The sequence below is a fragment of the Staurois parvus genome, unplaced genomic scaffold, assembly GCF_062004578.1.
Source record: "Staurois parvus isolate SC_StPar_1 unplaced genomic scaffold, SC_StPar_1.0 ptg001618l, whole genome shotgun sequence".
Classification (NCBI taxonomy): domain Eukaryota; kingdom Metazoa; phylum Chordata; class Amphibia; order Anura; family Ranidae; genus Staurois; species Staurois parvus.
Window position 1 is genome coordinate 272586 of NW_028319414.1, and position 22782 is coordinate 295367.

The window sequence follows — 22782 nt, forward strand, 5'->3', positions numbered from 1 at the left end:
TGCTATGGTTGACAGTAAGTTTATGGGACTTCAGATGGGTCTTCAGATGTGTACAGTGAAGGGTTCTGTTACTACTAAAGCATACAAAGACATTGTAGACAATTGTGCTCTTCTAACCCTGTGGTAGCAGTTTGGTGAAGACCTTTTTATGTTCCACCATGACTTTGTACAAAGCCAGCTCCAAAAAGACATGGTTGGACCATTTTGGTGTGGAGGAACTCAAGTGTCCTGCACGGAGCCCTGACCTCAACCCTACTGAACACCTTTGGAATGAATTAGACCAGCAGTTATGAGCCAGGTCTTATGTGTACAAAGTCAGCTTCAGAAAGACATGGTTGGACCATTTCGGTGTGGAGGAACTCAAGTGTCCTGCACGGAGCCCTGACCTCAACCCTACTGAACACCTTTGGAATGAATTAGACCACCAATTATGAGCCAGGTCTTATGTGTACAAAGTCAGCTTCAGAAAGACATGGTTGGACCATTTTGGTGTGGAGGAACTCAAATGTCCTGCGTAGAGTCCTGTAGATGAACCTAGTGTCTCCTGCATACGCTACATTGGCAGTTTTGGATGGAGCTAGCCTAGAATTTTTGCTGTTGTTCTGACAAATCTACGACGAAGTTAGGAGCAAATTGCCTAATGCCATCTGATGCCCCTGCATCACAATTTTAGAATTTCATACATGGATTAACTCTCTCTACTATACCAGAGTCCAGTTGCAGCAGATATTGCCATAAACCAATGATATCACCTACATGGATCGAAAGCCTTTCACATCATGGATAAGCTTCAAGTATCGGATCCTCGCCACAGCCAACACCTGCTGTCTCCATAGTGCCATTCCACTAATGGTGGGCATACCAGAGTCTGACATCAGAAGGGCTGAATCCTCCGGCTCCGAGGAGAAGTGATCCTGGTCCTCCTGATCATTTTGCTCATGAGCAAAAACACCGTAATCTAATCATTCAAAATGTCAAAAAAAAATCATAACTTGGTGTGTTGTACATAGACAGTAGAAATTTGATTCTGGCACATTTTGTTGTCGGTTTGCTGGTATTAATAATATTAGATTTAATGACATAGAGACCTTGACTTGGCACTCAGCCTTGGAATGTGTATGTTCACCCGAACAATTCATTTCTCTTATTTTCTTCCTTTTTGTTTTAGTAAATAAGCAATTAAAAGTGTTTTATGATTTCTATTTGATAAATGCACAGAATACCCGTTGATCCTGCTAGAAAATGCAGTTAGCTATCTACTTCCTTTTGCCTTTGCTTCTTATGATTGTTAGCGCGGCCTAATGGCCATAATGTGCTATTTTCCTGAAATGCCTAATCCAGAACTGCTGGATGGATAAAACATATGAAAATTATGCCCACCTCCTCTTTCAATCTCGGCCTCCCCTTCCAGTTTCAGGAACACATCGTCCAGCGTGGTAATAGAGACCCCGTAACTTACAATGTCACGTCCAACACGTCCCTCCAGGTCAGAGAACAGAGCTGCAAAAACAAAAAAAATGTTAAGAAAGAGCATCAGGAAATATGAATGGAAAGGACAGAGAGAGGTTAGTGTAATGTAATGTTTCTCAACCAGGGTGCCATTTGGGTTCCCTTGGGGTGCTGCGTGCATGAGACCCAGTTTGACCTGCATGGATGAGGGGACTCTATGATGTGATGGGGGCATCGAACTCTGTGATGGAGAGACTCTGTAGTTACTTGTGACCTCTGATATATAGCGGGGACTTTGATGTGACTGGGGAATCTAACATATAGGGGGCCTCTGATGTAAAAGGGTGATTTCTGATGTGATGGGGACTGTGATGTGAAGAGGTGATCTCTGATGTAATGGGGACTGTGATGTGAAGAGGGGATCTCTGATGTGATGGGGACTGTGATGTGAAGAGGGGATCTCTGATGTGATGGGGGACTGTGATATGAAGTGGGGATCTCTGATGTGATGGGGGACTGTGATGTGAAGAGGGGATCTCTGATGTGATGGGGGACTGTGACATGAAGAGGGGATCTCTGATGTGATGGGGGACTGTGACATAAAGAGGGGATCTCTGATGTGATGGGGACTGTGACGTGAAGAGGGGATCTCTGATGTGATGGGGGACTGTGCCGTGAAGAGGGGATCTCTGATGTAATGGGGGTCTGTGATGTGAAGTGGGGATCTCAGATGTGATGGGGGACTGTGTTGTGAAGAGGGGATCTCTGATGTGATGGGGGACTGTGACGTGAAGAGGGGATCTCTGATGTGATCGGGGACTGTGACATGAAGAGGGGATCTCTGATGTGATGGGGACTGTGACGTGAAGAGGGGATCTCTGATGTGATGGGGACTGTGACGTGAAGAGGGGATCTCTGATGTGATGGGGACTGTGACGTGAAGAGGGGATCTCTGATGTGATGGGGGACTGTGCCGTGAAGAGGGGATCTCAGATGTGATGGGGGACTGTGACGTGAAGAGGGGATCTCTGATGTGATGGGGGACTGTGATGTGAAGAGGGGATCTCTGATGTAATGGGGGTCTGTGATGTGAAGAGGGGATCTCTGATGTGATGGGGGACTGTGACGTGAAGAGGGGATCTCTGATGTGATGGAGGTCAGTGATGTGAAGAGGGGATCTCTGATGTGATGGGGGACTGTGCCGTGAAGAGGGGATCTCAGATGTGATGGGGGACTGTGACGTGAAGAGGGGATCTCTGATGTGATGGGGGACTGTGATGTGAAGAGGGGATCTCTGATGTGATGGAGGTCAGTGATGTGAAGTGGGGATCTCTGATGTAATGGGGGTCTGTGATGTGAAGAGGGGATCTCTGATGTAATGGGGTCTGTGATGTGAAGAGGGGATCTCTGATGTAATGGGGGTCTGTGATGTGAAGAGGGGATCTCTTGATGGAGGACCCCAATGTAAAGGGAAAGCTCTCAGCTACTTGAATATGTTCTCAACGTGTGTTCATACATTTTTGTAGGACTACCCCGACCCCAAAGACCGCGCGTTCCGATCTCCTGTATATTAGGCTGGAAGTATGTTTTGTTTTCTTTTTGTTTTGTATCATATTTTGTAATGGATATTAAAAATAAAAGAGAGACTGGACTCTGATGTGTTTCGGGGACCTTTGATGTGAAGAGGGGATCTCTGATGTGTTTTGGGGGGTCCTCTGACATGAACGGGGCACGCTGATATGAAGTGGGGCTCTGATATGCTGGGGGACCGCTGATGTGAAAAGCTACTCTGAGGTGTAGGGGATCCTCTGACATAAAAGGGGGACTTTGATGTAAAGGGAAGGCTCTGATCTGATGGGGGGGGGTCCTCTGACATGAAGGGGGCTCTGATGTGATGGGGGACATCTCATGTGAAGGGGGGCAATGATGTGAAGGGCTACTTTGAGGTATAGGGGAACCTCTGACATAAAAGGGCGATGTTGATGTAAAGGAGGGGGAGACCTCTGATCGAAGGGGAGGCTCTGATGTGATTGGGGACTCTGACATGAAGGGAGGTCTTGTGTGCATCGTCCCAGGCTCAGGTCTCCTATTGATAAGTAGCATTTGAGTTCTTTACATTTTAGACTCGGATGCCTCGTGATTTTGCACACTTTTAAGGGGTGCTGTGACTGAAAAAAGTTGAGAAATTCTGGTGTAATGCATTAATTACATTTACCTCCATGCTGTCTCTTCCAACATACGGCTCTTATAAATGTGATCGGAGCTCTGTGGTTCTGTTGGCTCCATGCTCCTGGTCTGTGCACTCCCTGCTATTTTATCAATTCACTTCAGATGAATGCCTAAAAGACTTCCATTTTATACCCTCCAGACCATGACATGTGCCCCATGCCTGGGAAGGCCTCCAAGTTCTGGAATGGCAGGGTGAAGGTCAACCCACTGCTTCTAGACCTTTCTCCAAAGTTCTAGAGCAGAGGAAATGTCTAGAGAGCTGATCTGCAGAGCTTCTCAGCTCTGACCCAGAGTCAACCCACCTGCTGTTTTTTCTGATATACAGCTTCTAAATGTGGCAGGAGCTTTGCGGTACCCATAGCTCCATGATCCTGGTCTTTGCACTCCCTGCTTCCTTTTCCCGTTATTTTATGAATCCACTGCATATGAATGCACAACAAACTTATATTTTATATCCTCCAGACCATGACATGTGCCCCGTACCTGGGAAGGCATCCATGTTCTCAAATGGCAGGGTGAAGGTCAAATCCTCCACATTCTGTGTGCTGAGTTTGGCACTGGAGACGTGCTGCTTTATGAATGATGTGATGGCCTCTGTGTCACATGACGGGGTCACCTGCATCCTGTGTTCCCCAAAAAGAAAAAATAAGTATAGTATTATTGGGCAAAATGTATCACTAAAATACTCTCCACAATGATGAGGAACATTGCTTTATGAATCCTAACCCTTCTTTCAGGGATGGGACAAGGGGTGGGCCGAAGGGGTGGCTGCCCTGGGTTCAATGGTTCGCTGAAGGGATGGGGGCACCTTCCTTCCTTCTGTTACAAGACTGACAGGAGTAGCGACAGTGGCAGTGATTTTGACAAGCGAGTGGTTGCTGGATGTAGAATCCCCTAAGCTTGTACATCATGAACCGAGGAGGGGAGAGGTTGGCATTTTTGCCCTGGGCACTGGATGACCCTGTCCCCGCACTGCCTTTATTGAAGATTCAGGTATGAGGCCCTTTGTGTTGGCACCATAGTCTAGATGTTAGAGGAGTTGTTTGGCAAATCCTAACCCTTCCTTGTAGGTTCCCATATGGAGCCCTTTGTGTTAACACCATAGTCTAGATGTTAGAGGAGTTGCTTGGTGAATCCTAACCCTTTCTTGAAGGTTCAGGTATGAGATCCTTATGGCTTGCACCACAGTCTAGAGCTTAGAGGAGTTGTTCGGCAAATCCTAACCCTTCCTTGTAGGTTCCCATATGGAGCCCTTTGTGTTAACACCATAGTCTAGATGTTAGAGGAGTTGCTTGGTGAATCCTAACCCTTTCTTGATGGTTCAGGTATGAGATCCTTATGGCTTGCACCACAGTCTAGAGGTTAGAGGAGTTGTTTGGTGAATCCTAACCCTTTCTTGAAGGTTCAGGTATGAGATCCTTATGGCTTTCATGACAGTCTAGAGCTTAGAGGAGTTGTTTGGCAAATCCTAACCCTTCCTTGTAGGTTCCCATATGGAGCCCTTTGTGTTAACACCATAGTCTAGATGTTAGAGGAGTTGTTTGGCAAATCTTGACCCTTCCTTGAAGGTTCAGGTATGAGATCCTTATGGCTTGCACCACAACCTAGATGTTAGAGGAGTTGTTTGGTGAATCCTAACCCTTTCCTGAAATTTTAGGTATGAGGCCCTTTGCGTTTGCACCACAGTCTAGATGTTGGAGGAGTAGTTTGGAGAATCCTAACCCTAGAGTTGTGTGGTGAATCCTATACTTGGTGCACCAACTACATCTTCTGCAAGTCACAAAGCATTGCATACAGGTTCATGCCTCCATGCTCACCTCAAGTGATAGCCGATACCCCATTTCCGTTTTAGGAAAAAAGAGCTACCAACACATTTCAGCCTCCCGTTGGAGAGCACAGCCTTGCGGTCTGAAACCAAATATGAAGATAAGGGACAGATATGGATTAGAATTTCCAACAAGCTAGAGTTCATGTTAGGACAGAGAGGTGGACACCAAAATCTTAGAATGCTGAACCTGCAAGGATGTCGGCTTCGTCCATGAACTGCGTGCTGAATAGAGTGACGTGGCCAGCTTTGCGCTCTTTGAGAACAGACCATACACAGTGCCTGGAGAACGGGTCGAGGCCAGCCGTCGGTTCATCCAGCAACAGAACCTGGAAGGAGGGGCAATTTTAAAAATGAAAGAGATTTGTGAACATTTGTGGTGCACACCAGCAATTAAAGGAACATTTTAATAAAGGCAATAATATATGTTCACTCCATACATTTCATATTGTGATACTCATCTATGTGCTCCTGTATCAGTAAGTTGTTAGACAAAATTATTAAACGGGGTGTGTTTATTAAATGCAGTCTGTGCAAATTGGGAAAACTCCAATGCTTTTAGGCTACAGTCTCTGCAGATTGAATTAGGTTCCATGTACATGTAGATTTGGATAATACTGCATCATGCCCACTAGATGGAGCTGAAGAGCAGACTTATTTCCTGTTATACTCCACGCCATCTGGTGGTCATAATGTGGTATTTTCCCCCAATAACACTTTTTAATGACTAAGAATGAAGCTGTGGAGACTATAGCCTAAGAACATTCCATTTTGCCTCATCCGCACAGAACAAATTTATATGCAGTTTTGATGGATGAATAGCTATGCATTTTTTTTGTTTATTCACCCTGAAGTGTTTTTTCTTTTTTTTTAATGGAAGCTGAAGAAGATTACCTCGGGGTCTCCTAATAGTGCAATCGCCAGGGTCAGCTTCCTCCTCTGACCTCCACTCAGTTTATTGGCTCTCAGGTCTTCAATGTTCTCTATGTCCAGGTCACAAAGGACCTTTTCTACCTATAAAATAAATCCGATCAACAAGAATCCAAACCTTCCATTTCCAGATGTCTATTGTTGATGTCTATCTGTATATGCACATGGGTTTGTACCTCGGATTTCACTTTACTTCTAGGAACTCCTTTAATCTGAGCAAAAACCTCCAAGTTCTCCTTCAACGTTAGAAGCTCAAAGTTGACATCGAACTGCGGACAAAAGCCGATCTTTCTCCGGAGCTCCTGACGAAGACTGAGGTCTGATAGAGGATGGCCATAGATGTTGGCGGATCCTACAATGAGGAAGAAATTATATTAAAGGTCATCTCCATCCAAAATGTATATTTGAGCCTCCATCTGTATTACAGGGGTTGGTTATGGTCCTATCAGCAGATTGGAAGTCATGGACCAGTAATGCACAGTAAGCTGTTGTAGACTCATGGGGGGTCAGAGGCATTGTGTACTCTTAAACTGTTTTATATCTGTTTTATTTTTCTAATTATGTAACAGCGTTCTTGTATGAATATTTAATGTTCGACTCAAAGCACCAAAAAATAATAATTCAAAGCACCCAAGGTTTCCAAAGACGCTCAAAGGAGTGAACAGTGTCTTGGATAGTCGCTTCAAGTTTAGTATGAACCTAAGCTCTCGTGACCCTATGCTTAACTTCCAAAATATGGAGGTGAGGAGTTTTCCAGGCTTTAGCAATAGTTTGCTTTGCTGTGGTAGTGATTTGCAGAAATAGCTTAAAGTGGAGTTTGGACATGCCAGGAGGTTTCTTGTTCAATAGGGCAGTGCTTGGAGGCAGAGAATAGGGAAGTATCGAGGTAAGGATACCAAAAACCTCAGCCCAGAAAGTAGAGACCATTGCCACCAGATATGGAAGTAAGTGCCAGGATCAGGACAGCCTCGAAAGCATAAGGAAGAGTAGGAGGGGAGGAATTTGGCTATCCGAGTGGGAACCATGTACCATCGCATGATTACTTTATAGTTTGTTTCCAAGGCTACTATGTTTGGGAATGCTGACTTAGTGTGCAACCAGATATCATCCCAGTCTGAGGGGTCCAAAGCCTGACCAAGATCACTCTCCCATCTACTGACATAAGATATGCGTGCAGGTGGAGGTGGGGATATCAGGTGGGGATATCAGGTGGAGATCATACCGCATGCATGGGGATCATGTTTACAAAATTGTTCAAATTTAGTCATAGGTGAGGTGAAGGGGTCACTTCGTAGGTTATGAGTGAAGAAATGTTTAACTTGTAAGTAGCAAAATATCTCAGATCTCGGAAGGCCAAAGGATTCACATAAATGTGGTAAGGGCTAGAAGGTATCCGGAGTCGTCAGTTTATAAGCTCTGTTAAGGCCTCTGCATGACCAGCTATGAAACAGGGAGGCCGTGGACCAGGCTGGGGTAAACGCAGGGTTGCAGAGGAAGGATAGCATGGGATTATGGGGTTAGCGCAAGGTGAACCTCGTCTTGAGGGTATCCCAGAGGGATAGGCTATGTTTAGTAACTGCATTGCAAATTGTCCGATGGTCTCGTGGTTGAATCCATAGTAGGTTTGCTACATAAAGCGGGCCACAGTCCACTGCTTCCAAAGCGACCCACAGGGGGGTTTCATGCACTGCATGGTATTTAGGCAGGTGAGCTAGTTGTGTGGCATAGTCATATTTAGTAAAGTTGGGGAGGCCTAGCCTAGCCTGTTTTTAGCATTGCGAGACCTAACTTTGCCCCAGACATAGGAGTGGGTACGTCGTTGAAGGATTCTCAGACAGTATGAGGGGACTGATATGGGGAGAACCCTATAGAGGTAAAGTATTTTTGGCAGGATAGACATTGCTAGGGGTAAGGAAGACCATGAGGACATGAGATTGGTTATATGAGTTAACATAGGTGGATAATTAGAGGAGAACAAAAATGCAGGGTCAGCGGTCAGCGGTGAGTTTAATGCCCAAAAAGGGGAGATGATGGGAGGCACAGGAGAAAGGGAGAGCATCACGTAATTGTGCTAGGGTAGAGGGGGGTGCCGAGATATTGAGCGCCTGGAATTTATGGGGTTCTATGATGAAAGTGATTGTAGTAGTATGAGTGAACTTGTGACAGAAACAATTGAGTACTCTCCGTGGTACTTTTTTTTCTTTTTTTTTGCACCAACATACAATCTTTCAGGAGAAGCTTTTGGGGTGTACCCCCTTCTTCAAGGTCCAAGCAGTACAGGTACCCAGCTTGTCCTGAAAAATTGGATGAAAAGTATCATGGACAGTACTTAATTGTTTCTATGTGATTCGATCATAGTTACTGAATATGAGGAATGGGGGAGTTGCCCCAAACTGGCGTTCCTATTGCTTGTTTGCTGGCTGATGGAAGAAATACAATCTGATTATTGCATTTTGCTCCTGGTCCTCTATATACCTTTATATATAGACATGTGAAAAATATGATGGGAGAGTCGAGAAAAGCTCACCGCTAGTGGTTCCACACATCCCGCTGAGTATATTCAGTAACGTGGTTTTTCCAGCTCCGCTGTGACCGAGTAACGCTGTGATCTGTCCCTCATAGACGTCCAGATTCAGTCCTGGGGAGAAAAACACTTCAATGATCAATGTGTGCCTACAGGATATAGGATTACGCTTCCATCATAGACATAAAAAATGTGGGATGCAACATTGTGTCTCTTTACAGGAAAAGGATGACTGTCCTTTATCTGAAAGTATATTTATCCTTTCCCAACTTTATGGGTGATCTTACTCTTGCACAAAGCAAGGTCCATAAAGACATGGAGGAGCCAGTTTGGGGTGGAGGAACTTGACTGTCCTGCACAGAGTCCTGACCTCAACCCCATAGAACACCTTTGGGATGAATTAGAGCGGAGACTGCGAGCCAGGCCTCCTCCCCCGACATCAGTGCCTGACCTGACAAATGTGCTTCTGGAAGAATGGTCCAACCTTCCCATAGACACCCTCCTAAACCTTGTGGACGGCCTACCCAGAAGAGTTGAAGCTGTTATAGCTGCAAAGGGCGGGGCCAACTCAATATTGAACCCTACGGACTAAGACTGGGGGGCATTAAAGGTCATGTGTGTGGAAAGGGCGGGGCCAACTCAATATTGAACCCTACAGACTAAGACTGGGAGGCCATTAAAGGTCATGTGCGTGGTAAGGCCGGCGGCCCAATAGTTTTGCCAATATAGTGTATGTTCATAATGGTTGAGCTTATGTTAAGTGTTAGCTGTGAAGGTTTCTATGACAGATGTTTTCTAAACAGTAATTCCTCAGAAGGACAGACAGCCTTTCCTCAGCCTTCAATGGTGGGAACAGGGGTGGACTGAACATTTGGAAACTCAGGCACTGCCCGAGGTCCCGGGGTCAGTAGGGGGCCCCATGAGATGCCCCTGGTACCTTTTTCATAGGCTTTTCTGAGTTTGGGCAAGGACACAGGGGCCCCATGATCCCCTATTGCCCGGGGGCCCCATGAGTTGTCAGTCCGCCCCTGGGTGGGAAGTGTATATTAAGAAGCATTCAGCCACACAGCAGATGTCAAAAGGATGAGAAATATTTTCCTTCCAGGATTGTGAAATAAAGATCCTCATTTGTATCCATTCTATAGAAAGTAATTTGTATTACAGACAAGAGAAGGGAATATTTCAGGATTTGGATCACCTCGTAGCGCCTCTGTCTTCTTGTCCTTGCCACTGTACATCTTCTTGACATTACTTATCCTGTATGAAGGGACAAGATGATGATTTAGAGGAAATTACATAAAAGCAGACCTAGGATATGTTCTGTGACCTGATACTAAAATTCATAATTTTCATCAACTAATCTAAACCAGGGTTCCTCCAGAGGTTTCTAGGGGTTCCTGGACCTATGGCAGGTTGATCTTCAATTTGATGGTGCCTGCATAGTTCCTGGGCCAACACCACTCAACAGAGCTAACAGCTGATACTTAAATTCATAGTTTTCATCAACTAACCTAAACTAGGGTTCCTCCAGAGGTTTCTAGAAGGTCCTGGAGCTGTGACGGGTTGATCTTCCATCTGATGGTGCCTGCATAGTTGCAGGGCCAACACCACTTAACAGAGCTAACACCTGATACTAAAATTCATCATTTTCATCAACTAATCTAAACCAGGTTTCCTCCAGAGATTTTTAAGGGTTCCTGGAGCATTGACCTCCCAACTGATGGAGCCTGCATAGTTCCAGAGCCAACACCACTCAGCAGAGCCAGAACCATGGCATCAATTATATTTTTAGCTGTTTGTTGGCATTCTGACGACCAGTGTAGGGGGTTGGGGGCCCTCTTTCCAATGACCACCAAATAATTAACTATAGCAGGGGTTCTCTGAGACCGAAACATAATTTGAAGGGTTTCTCTGGAGTAAAAGGTTGACAATGGCTGCTCTACATCAACAGAATACAAGTTAGCAAGGCCACATGGTCACAATACATTTCTGGGGTAACACAGGCGGCTCACAAAGGCTAAATCACAGGTCTCTGGTTATCAGAAGCATTGCTGGTGTTTCACGTTATCACAGATTGCAGAGAGCCTAATGTTTTCAGAAGAACCTGTCCCCTATGCTTGCCATGGGACAAGGATCCACAAGGCACAATCGTCATACACCACCGTAAAGTGCAAAGCCCAGCCTGGGCTGTATATTTAATGGGCAATAGTGGCTGCTTCCATGCGAAGTTAAAAAAAAATGAATTCATCAGAAACGAGGTCCCCATCCTGGATCTTAGTTAAAAATAACAATTGGGGCCTAAGTCAATAGACTTTAGACTTATCTCACTGGGCAAATGCTGCTGGCTTGTATTTGAAATCAGTTTGGGATATCATTCATGTTTCATTGGACCTGCAAATGACCTCCTTCTGACCTGCTTCTAAGTTGCTGCACCCTGCTTCAAGCTGATTTGGCTTTCTCATTAAATTACATGAGCAGAGAAACCATTCTTTGACAGGTCCCCTACATTTGCTTTTACGCCATCCCCTGGCCTTGAATGCTGCTTAGTTTACTTTTAGCTAGTACTCCCAGATCCCTTTGCAACTCTCCTTAAAGGTGCCTACTGTGTGTGCCTTCTACAGTGGACAGAAGTGGAGATTCCAGTACCTGATCGCTTCTTGTCCCAGTAACTCAGTAGGCACTTTTTCTACATAGTCCCCCAAGTCCTCCTCTATGCGTCCTCCTTCTCCTAGCGGTATGGGGGTCATTTTCTTTTTCTTTGACCAGAATGAAGATCTGAAGAAGAAGAGCGGCTCATGTCTCACTCCGTGTTTATCTGGCATCAAAAGAAGACAAGTCAACATTGACTGGGCCCTGGGTGGCTGCTCCTTTTTCCCCATGTTAAATATGGCCCTGAGTCTAATCAAGGCCATGGGGACAAAATGAAGACAGCTAGAGAGTCCATTGGCAGAGGCGTTTAGACCAGTGTGCATATAATGACATCATAAGAGGGACATCACAGTGAACAACAGCTCAGTGCACAAGCTGCCTCTCAGGTATTCTTCCCACCTGTGTGCTCCACCTACTTATTGGAACACATTGATCCACCATTAAATGATGAGAATACAGTAAGTAGCAGTCATTTGTCATCACCTGGAATAATCTTGTCAAAGTAGAGAGTGAGGATGATATAAAGCACCGAGTCTAGAGTCAGGTAGATGGCGCTGGAGAGTATGTGGGAGGAGTCACCACCGATGTCCGAGAAGAAGGCCCCTTGAAAGTCGTTTTCCATGTGCATGCTCTAAAAACACAGAGAAGCCATAATTAATGGGCACATCTCCTGTCAACATTACAATAGTCCTTTCCAATCCTTTTGCAAAGTTTAAGCCAAATGGGTGCTTTGTTGATGCAGTGCAGGGCAACAGGTTCACATTAATTCCCGCCCCTGAAGAACTGTTCCTTCACTCCTCCACTGTTCCATTCAGTCTCCAAAAGAAGATCAGTATGTCCCGGTATAGATGAGCATATCAGTCACTTACTCCCCTACCTGTCTGTTAGGAATGGACTTGCCAGTAATGGTGGGACTCACCTGCCTTCTGGGCTGCAGTACCAGGGCTGGCCAGCGGGTGCTCCCAGCAATCAGAGACTCAACCCTGCAGCCAGCCAAACACCTGAAGTTGATTATGCAGGTGTATTTAAGGGATGGCCAGACCTGCAGTCTCTGCCTTGGTGTGTGTTTTTCCTGGGCCCTGTATCTTGTCCCTGCATCCCTGTTCCTGTCCCTGTCTCTGTCTGATTTGTTGCTGACCCTGCCTGATCCAGACCTCTGCTGACTTCTCCTGTTTTATCCCTGGCTTGTGACCCCGACCATTCTCTGCCTGACCCCCTGTACCTACCTGCCCAATTGTTATTGACCCGACCTGCCTGACGACGCTTGCATTGTATGTACTGTTATCTGTGGGTGGTTTGGTTTGCACTGTGTTATGTTTTAGTATTGCACTGCGTTTATGTTTGTATTGTTAGTCTTTAATAAATTATATTGTTTATAACATATCTGAAGCCTGCGTTTCCCTGCGTCAGTTCACATACCTCTGGTCATACCCTGGAGCCCTGACACTGTCACATGACTGTGCTGGTGCCCAGTGATTGACACAGTGCTGTAGGGGGTGGAAAGATGTTCCTCAGCTCTGTGTAAGCTCCAAAAATAAACCATTACCTCAGAGATCCCAACGGTGAAGGAGAAGGGGTGGAAGATGCTCAGAAAAACTTCCAGAGATCTGGGCATGGCGTTCATCAGTGGTAGGAGGCCAAGTGCAGATAGGAGGAGAGTGATGAAAAAGCTCAGAATCGCTGTCAGGCGGTGCTTCCTGAGGAGGGCGCTCAGCATGCAGTTAAAGCAGACCTGGGGGTGGGGAGGTAAAGGACTAATCAGCAAAGCTGGATTTAGTTCATAAAAGAAGGAAACTGTCTCCATAAACCTCCTTTTCTATAATATCCCCATCCTGTGGTTCATCTCAGTGCTGTTGGTGTCCTGTAGCCACTTCCTGTCTACATGCACTCCATGGGTGGTATTAGTATTTCTCAGGGCAGGTTTCTCAATGGTGACAACCAGGGATGTACACAAAGGGGGACCACCAGTCCTACTGCATGGGGCCCCGGTCAGCAGGGGGGCCCAGGCGGCAAGGTGAATCAGGCGTTGGCAGGGAGGGTGATTGGATAGGCAGAGGGGGACAATTACTGGAACTGATCCCCTGTGTGGCTTTCTCTGCAGCAGCTGAAAGCCGCCTTCTTCTCTTCTCCCTCCCGCTAGCTTTCAGCTACAGAGAGAGCAATACAGGGGATTGGTACCAGTAAGTGCCCCATCCCCCCTCACAGCTGCACCTATCACCCTTGCCATGCACCATATGTTCCCCCCCTGTGTGCCCCCACCCTCGCAGTGCTACTGGCTTCCCTCTTCTCCTTCCAGCATCCTTCAGGGTGGAGAGTGGGGGAAGGGTCCAGTAAATATGTCACATTTGCCAGCTCCTTCCTTCCCTGAATGAAAACAATGAGTGATATGTACTGATCACTCACTGTGTTCATTCATAACTGAAGCATCATTATGGAGGAGGCCTGTCAGGTTGGATCTATGATTTCTAACAACATCTCTGGTGACAACAGTGAACCATGTTTGTGTAGTGTGAAATGGCTGCTTGTAGTCTCCATTGCAAACCCTTGTGACAATGCAGAAACACAATTGGAAGACTGAGATAAAGTGTTGTCACCCCATAACAGTAAGTACCTAAACAAGGAACCTTCATGGAAGGAACTTGAAAATGAAAATATGTTAACATGTTAAACCTTCTATGAGAATTTTAGTGATTTGGGTGGGTGTAGGATTAACGTGGTGCTCATTTGTAGAAACACATCATCCAGACCTACCGTTGCTACACCGTAGAGGCAGAAGAGCAGAAAAATAACGCCAAAGGAACTTTCAACATACACATAAGTGGTGGCGACCAAAGCCATGAGGGTGGCGATGATGATGGCACTGATGGTGTAAAGCAACCCCCAAGACAACCTGCAATACAAGATGATGACACCATGCTGGAGGTCATCTAAGACTGGAAAACTCCAACCAATGAGGACCATTTTACCTGTCAACAGAACGTCGGGCATACCTGTGACCCCTCACCCCAACCATGCTCTGCTATAGTAAGCCTCTGCCCCACCTCCTACACTATTGACACCCAGGGGCGGACTGACCATTTGGAAACCCGGGCACTGCCCGAGGGCCCTTGGTCATTAGGGGGCGCCATGAGATGCCCCTGGTACCTTTTTCATAGGCTTTTTTGAGTTTGGGCAAGGACGTAGGGGCCCCATGATCCCCTATTGCCCGGGGGCCTCATGAGTTGTCAGTCCGCCCCTGTTGACACCCACCCTTAGCTCTATATCTCCTGTAAAGTATTTCTACCAAGAAGCTATTCATTATGGGTTGACTGATGCCACTCACCAAAACGCCAGATCCTTCAGTCCCATCATCCTCATCAGCTCTCTGGTTTTCCTCCTCTCCCGGGTGATCTGCAGCGTCATGACATAGGACAGCGAGACGAAGCACATGCTCATGGCATAGATGTAGATGCCCATGTCCAGGACCGTCCTTTCTGTGAACTTCAATGCTCTCATCTTCACCACCTCTGTGGCCGCCATATCATCCCATAGCGACTGCTTGGTGTTCCTCTGCAAAATATTGCTCATTCATTCAACTATTTACAATTTTTTAATGTCGGCCAATTTTTATGTTTTTTGGGGTATACATATATATAGGGTTAGAAAAGTGAGTAAGAGATTCATAAACTATCATCTTTGTGTCTGGTATTTCTTGGAAAGTGGAAAAAAGACCCTCACCAACCCCCTGAGAAATCCCATCTCTTAGCCATCTGCCCCAGAAGCTGTGTCCCCGATGGAAGACTTCCCCTCATATTCTTTAAAGTGACATTTTTGGATTCTGTCTCTCTGTTCCAGCGACAATAGTCTTCAGAATAAATAAGGGTGTATGTACAATGAAAATAAAATGCAGATCTATTTGTCCCCAAAAACTGCGTGTACATTCATTCTGTATGAACGGGGGCAAACAGGGGGGCCTCACCCCCTGCAGCACGCTTCTCCACATAGCTCCCACCTTCTGCCTGCTCGGCCCAAATGGACGCTACTAAACTATAGTGAGACTCTGATGGGGGAATCTGATGTATGGGACACTCTGATGAATGGGGGCACTCTGCTGGGGACACGTTATGTAAGGGGGCACCTTGAAGGGGACACCTGATGTAAGGGGGCACCTTGAAGGGGACACCTGATGTATGGGGGCACTCTGATGGGGACACATTATGTAAAGTGGCATGCTGATGGGGGCACCTAATGGGGGAACTCTGATGGGGACACATTATGTAAGGTGGCATGCTGATGGGGACACCTAATGGGGGAACTCTGATGGGGACACATTATGTAAGGTGGCATGCTGATGGGGGCACCTAATGGGGGAACTCTGATGGGGACACATTATGTAAGGTGGCATGCTGATGGGGGCACCTAATGGGGGAACTCTGATGGGGACACATTATGTAAGGTGGCATGCTAACAGGGACACCTGATGTATCAGTAGACACGCTATGTAAGGTGGCACCCTGATGGGAACACCTGATGGATGGGGGGACTCTGATGCGGACACATTATGTAAGGTGGCACCCTGATGGGAACATCTGATGCATGGGGGCACCTAATGGGGGAAATCTGATGCTGACACATTATGTAAGGGGGCACCTTGATGGGGATGCTGATGTTGACACATTATGTAAGGGGGCACCTTGATGGGGATGCTGATGGGGACACATTATGTAAGGTGGAACCCTGATGGGGACACCTGAAGTATCGGGGACTCTGATAGGGACACATTATGTAAGGGGGCTCCCTGATGGGGACACCTGATGTATGGGGGGACTCTGATGGGTACAAATTATGTAAGGTGGCACCCTGATGGGAACATCTGATGCATGGGGGCACCTAATGGGGGAAATCTGATGCTGACACATTATGTAAGGGGGCACCTTGATGGGGATGCTGATGTTGACACATTATGTAAGGGGGCACCTTGATGGGGATGCTGATGGGGACACATTATGTAAGGTGGAACCCTGATGGGGACACCTGAAGTATCGGGGACTCTGATAGGGACACATTATGTAAGGGGGCTCCCTGATGGGGACACCTGATGTATGGGGGGACTCTGATGGGGACACCTGATGTATGGGGGGACTCTGATGGGTACAAATTATGTAAGGAGGCTCCCTGATGAGGACACCTAATGTATGGAGGGACTCAGATGTGGACACATTATATAAGGGGGCACCCTGATGGGGACACCTTATGTAAGGGGGTACTCTGGTGGGGATACCTGATATAAGGAGGTCTCTGATGGGGATACATTATAAAATACCTTATGTATGGGGGTACTCTGATGGTGACACCTGGTGTAAAGGGGCACTCTGATGTACTGTGATGGGGAGATCTGAACTAAGGGGTACTCTGATGGTGACACCTGGTGTAAAGGGGCACTCTGATGTACTGTGATGGGGAGATCTGAACTAAGGGGTACTCGGATGGTGACACCTTATGTAAGGTAGTTCTATTTTTTTTTACTTGAAATGTGGATGTGATTTGGCCTACTTTTATGTTTTATTAAAGAGAGACTCAGACACAGAGACCTAGGCTGGAAAAAAAATTCTGACCAGACCCCCTTACATTTTAATTCATTACCCCTGGTATAAAGTAAATCAGAAAAATGCAGCATTATGGCCACTAGATGGAGGCGAATATAAAAGAAAAAAAATACTCATTTCCTATCATCGTCAGCTCCATCTAGTGGCCATAGTGCAATATATTTTTTGATTCTCTGTATTCTGTATGAATGAAGAACGTTTGACCTGGAGAGAAAATAGCCTAATGATATTTGTCCCCCCCTCCCCCTCCCATTTGCACTGAATTAATGCACAATCAATTTTACAGGACAAATTGCTCCGCAAACTAGAGTCAGCATTGAAAGCGAGAGAAACCTTACGAAGAGGAAAGTGCCAAGCCAGTTATATAAAGTTCAGGAAAGGTCTTCATTACAAGTCTTGTTCAGTAGGAAGTCAACGCGTTTCAGGGACATCCAATCCTCCCCCTTCGTCAGGGCTTGGAAATGCTGATGAAAGAGTATTCTGAACAAACAGAACCGGAAAGATCCCGAGGGATACAATGGGTAACAAAACCCCCTTCTCTCAACCATCGGCTGGAGGGAGTTTCTTTTTTATTCAATGCCCCCCCCCCCAGGATCTTTCTAGCCCCATTGGTCAGACAGCGGTCTATATAATGAGTGGTGACGGGGCAGTAATGGCTGTCTGCTCACCTCTACTATGGCAGAGTCAATGCTGGCCTGTAGAGAGATGAACCCCTCTTTCCAGTACTTCGGGGGGTCGCAGTAACGTTCTGAACTGTCACAATCACCTGGAGGAACACACAGGGGGAGCAAAGGCAGTAAAACACAATGAATCGGAGATTCCAAGCTTGTTCCCATGTGACACACTTGCTGGGATTTTTGTACCACCAAAAAAAAAAAAGGTGCAGCCTGACAACCCAAACAAGGTGACATAACAATGAATGCATCTTCTAACCTAAGAGTGTCGGATACCCGTGTCCCTTGCTGCACCCCGACTCCTTCCTCCGACCCCTCACATCACTACAGGACACGGCAAAAACACAGACTCTCCGTGTGTAGAGGGACACGGGCATCTGCCACTCTTGGAAGGGTCCAATGCTGAGACATTCTTCCCACTGACCACCAATGTAAGGGACATTCTTCCCACTGACCCCCAATGTAAGGGACATTCTTCCCACTGACCACCAATGTAAGGGACATTCTTCCCACTGATCACCAATGTAAGGGACATTCTTCCCACTGACCCCCAATGTAAGGGACATTCTTCCCAGTGATCACCAATGTAAGGGACATTCTTCCCACTGACCCCCAATGTAAGGGACATTCTTCCCACTGACCACCAATGTAAGGAGCATTCTTCCCACTGACCACCAATGTAAGGGACATTCTTCCCACTGATCACCAATGTAAGGAGCATTCTTCCCACTGATCACCAATGTAAGGGACATTCTTCCCACTGACCCCCAATGTAAGGGGCATTCTTCCCACTGACCCCCAATGTAAGGGACATTCTTCCCACTGACCACCAATGTAAGGGACATTCTTCCCACTGATCACCAATGTAAGGGACACTCTTCCCACTGATCACCAATGTAAGGGACATTCTTCCCACTGATCACCAATGTAAGGGACATTCTTCCCACTGATCACCAATGTAAGGGACATTCTTCCCACTGACCCCCAATGTAAGGGACATTCTTCCCACTGATCACCAATGTAATGGACATTCTTCCCACTGACCCCCAATGTAAGGGACATTCTTCCCACTGACCACCAATGTAAGGAGCATTCTTCCCACTGACCACCAATGTAAGGGACATTCTTCCCACTGATCACCAATGTAAGGAGCATTCTTCCCACTGACCCCCAATGTAAGGGGCATTCTTCCCACTGACCCCCAATGTAAGGGACATTCTTCCCACTGACCCCCAATGTAAGGGACATTCTTCCCACTGACCCACAATGTAAGGGACATTCTTCCCACTGATCACCAATGTAAGGGACATTCTTCCCACTGACCACCAATGTAAGGGACATTCTTCCCACTGACCATCACATGCCCTCTTACTTCTATAAGCCAGGTAGTCATTGGGGCTGGAGATGGTTTGTAGATCATATCTGATATAATATGTAAACTCATTCACAAATTCCACACCAGCGGGCATGTTCTCATTAACTGCATCCAGAAGGTCAGAAGCATTTTGAAATTCCTGAACCGATATTCCTGGAAGGAGAAGTCAGGACTTTTGTTATTTCCATTCATTTATTAGTGGGGGGGGGGGTAATTCTCGGGGTACCCCAACTTCATACACATAACACTTGAATGGGAGCTAAAACATTTAACAAAGCAGTCAGGCCCTCTGGTGACCCCCATACACTCCTCATTCAGTGGAGAGGAGCACCCTGCTTGGCTTCCAGCTGATCTTACCTGGGATGATGGTGCTTCTGTTGACCCTCTGCATTATGTCCCTGATGGCCGGGGTTGTAGGGATGTAGCCAACTGGAAAACTGCGGTTGCTGAATTCATCCAGACGCCCCAGGACCTCGGCCGGCAAGTATACCTTCGGGTTTGGACCGCCATCGACAAGCAGAATTAAGAAGAGCAGGAGGACCAGCACGAAATGCTGGAGCCACTCCTGCAAAACCAAACATGGGGTCACCACCATCACCAGTTAGGAGAGCACTGTGACATCACAAACAGTTCATAGTGCTGGAGATCCCCTGACCTCTCCTCCACCACAGGAAATGACGGGTTAGATAAGGGAGGACATGAGACCGGCTCTCTGAAACATTAAAGCTGAATTCCAAGCAGATATAAAAGACACAAGTGAATGCAGCCAATTCATATCTAATGTCCGTATCACTCTGCTCTCTCCTCCTAGCAGCGTGATCTGTTAGTACATGAGCACTGCAGCACACCTGATTGCCTCCTAGTCCTGCCCTTCCCTCTCCCATAATAATAATAATGTATCGATGAACACAGTGCCGCCGTCGTTTGTTTCTGTTATATCTGCCTGGAGTTCAGTTTTGAGGAGACCCCGTCCTCAACTACCCCCACTCACTGTGTACCTACCAGCACTACATGTCCCAGCCGCCTCCATTGTACCAGAAGATTCTTCCGCAGCAGAGCACAGGTCTGCTGGACGAGGCTGGTCTCCCTCACTGTCCCTCCGCTCATCTGAAAGACAACGTCAACGCTGATCAGTCTGGAAACACTCCAAGTTGTTGTTTTTGTACCTTTTTGTTGATTTTGTATCTTTTTGTTCACGTTATGTATCTTTTTCTTGTTTTTTTGGCAACTTTTTTATTGTTTTTGTATCTTTTTTTATATTTTGTACCCTTTTTATGTTTTGTTTCTTTTTTGCTGTTAATGGTTCTGTTTTGGTGATGTATGTATCTTTTTCTTGGGGTTATTTTTAGTATCTTTTTTGTTGTTTTTGCATCTTTTTAGCAATGTTTTGTATCTTAAACTTGTTTCTTGTATCTTTTCTGTTGTTTATGCATCTTTTTGTTGATATTATGCATCTTTTTCTTGGTTTTTTTAAAATCTTTTTTGTTGTTAATGTATCTTTATGTTGATGTTTTGTATAATTTTCTTGATTTTTTTAAAATCTTTTTGTTGATATATTTTATTTGTTTTGTTGTTTTTGCATCTTTTCGTTGAAGCCATGTATCTTTTTCTTTTTTTTTTTGCATCTTTTTCATTGTAAATGTATCTTTTTGTTGATGTTATGTATCTTTTCCTCTTGTTTTGTATTTTTTGTTGTTGTTAATGTATATTTTTTTATGTTGTGTACCTTTTTCTTGTTTTTTTTTAATCTTTTTCATTGTAAATGTATCTTTTTGTTGATGTTATGTATCTTTTCCTCTTTTTTTGTATTTTTTTTTGTTGTTAATGTATATTTTTTTATGTTGTGTACCTTTTTCTTGTTTTTTTTAAATCTTTTTTGTTGTTAATGTATCTTTTTGTTGATGTTTTGTATCTTTTTTTATTTTTGCATCTTTTTGTTGAAGTTATGTATCTTTTTCTTGTTTTTTTTTGTATCTTTTGTATTGTGAATGTAGGGTTAGGGACTGATGTGAATGCACAATATATATGTTACATAGAAGCCATTGTTTTTTTGATGACAGAAGTGCAGAGAGTAACCTCTGGGTGACTTCACCAGGACCTTATCTGTTCCAGTTTCTGGAGGATTTTTAGTTTTTTCTAGAAGTGAAATCCTTTGTGGCTTTGCAGGTTTACAACATGTACAGAACTTATTGTTGGATAGGAAAGCAGCTCAGCCTCAAGATCATTACATAGAATTCAACAAAACACCAACGAAAAAGGTACAAAAAAAAAAACAAGAACGAGATGCATAACATCAACAAAAAAATGCAAAAACAACAAAAAAGATACCAAAGAAAAAAAAGATACATAACATGAACAAAAAGATACATTAAAAACAAAAAAGATACCAAATAAACAAGAAAAGGTAATGTAACATCAACAAAAAGATATAAACACAACAAAAAAGATACAAAAAAACAAGAAAAGATACATAACATCAACAAAAAGATACCAAAAAAAAGAGAAAAAGATACAAAAAATCAACAAAAAGATACATTAACAACAAAAAAGATACAAAAAAATAGAAAAAAAAACATTCACAATACAAAAGATACAAAAAAACAAGAAAAAATTTTTTTTAAAAATCTTTTTGTTGATGTTTTGTATTTGTTTTGTTGTTTTTGCATCTTTTCGTTGAAGCTATGTATCGTTTTCTTGTTTTTTTTTTTTGCATCTTTTTCATTGTAAATGTATCAATGTAACATTATCTCCCATACGCTGTGATTGGTTGGAAGAGTCATTGCACAGCCTGCCCACAGTAGCGGCCTTTATAGCGACACGTCCCCCAGGCAGGGAATCCACTTACCTTGCAAGTCGGAGAGGATCCCACACACAGCCACCCCGATCCTCAGATCCCACCATCTGTTCTATGTCCTCACCCAGTACAGCGTCGGTCTGAGGAGGTCACATGACTGGGACGCAGATGTGTCTGATGTTGGCGCAACTCCCAGAATCCTCGCTGGGGTCTCTGTTCTCATTTGTTTGTGTGCAGTGAATATTCCTCAGAGACAATTCTTGGTTTGTGAGGACCTCCAGCCCAGAACTCTCTCCCACCATCCCATCCACATTCTTCATCTCATGGTTGGATGGATGGATGGATGGGTAGCACAGGAAGCCAGGAACCCATCCCCCCACACCACCCCCCACCCCAGTGAATAGAAATATAATGGAAGTTATGAACTTTTTAGCAGATTGCACAATCATGGCTACAAGGACTGGCTGGCTCTGTGCTCGGCATTGTGCAACACAGCTTCTTCCTCCCCATAACCCCCCCCCCCTCCCCCCGGGCCATTTCTGACATGTTCTCCTTTATATTTTAAAATCTGTTCTTTTCTTTTTTTTGATAGAAAATGTCTCAGAACCCCCAGACATTCTACACTTTTTTTAAAGCAGAGGCCCCAGAGAATAAATTGCTGAGTTTTTTCTACGTCACGCAGTATTTGCAGCAGCGGTTTTTCAGATGCAATGTTTGTGAAAAAATACACTTTTTTTAACTTAATTGC

The 22782-nt window shown here is 45.2% G+C and overlaps 1 protein-coding gene across 2 annotated transcripts in view; it reads right to left on the minus strand.

The window, feature by feature from the left end:
• Positions 1-22360, minus strand: part of LOC149435061 (ABC-type organic anion transporter ABCA8-like) — a 61809-nt gene extending 39449 nt beyond the window's left edge. Inside the window, exons 1-19 of one of the 2 annotated variants that reach the window (XM_089663059.1) lie at positions 22086-22360; positions 20243-20347; positions 19598-19805; positions 19238-19393; positions 17860-17957; positions 14929-15155; positions 14358-14496; positions 13153-13338; positions 12090-12237; positions 11604-11772; positions 10156-10214; positions 8961-9071; positions 6610-6785; positions 6398-6517; positions 5694-5832; positions 5496-5586; positions 4162-4301; positions 1381-1500; positions 757-958 (exon numbers count right to left, since the gene is read on the minus strand). In XM_089663059.1, coding sequence (XP_089519185.1) covers positions 757-958; positions 1381-1500; positions 4162-4301; positions 5496-5586; positions 5694-5832; positions 6398-6517; positions 6610-6785; positions 8961-9071; positions 10156-10214; positions 11604-11772; positions 12090-12237; positions 13153-13338; positions 14358-14496; positions 14929-15155; positions 17860-17957; positions 19238-19393; positions 19598-19805; positions 20243-20347 — 2594 coding nt within the window. In that variant the 5' untranslated portion in view covers positions 22086-22360. The remainder of the gene's footprint in view (positions 1-756; positions 959-1380; positions 1501-4161; positions 4302-5495; positions 5587-5693; positions 5833-6397; positions 6518-6609; positions 6786-8960; positions 9072-10155; positions 10215-11603; positions 11773-12089; positions 12238-13152; positions 13339-14357; positions 14497-14928; positions 15156-17859; positions 17958-19237; positions 19394-19597; positions 19806-20242; positions 20348-22085) is intronic. The other variant, XM_089663058.1, reaches the window with a different exon arrangement.
• Positions 22361-22782: the final 422 nt, after the last annotated feature.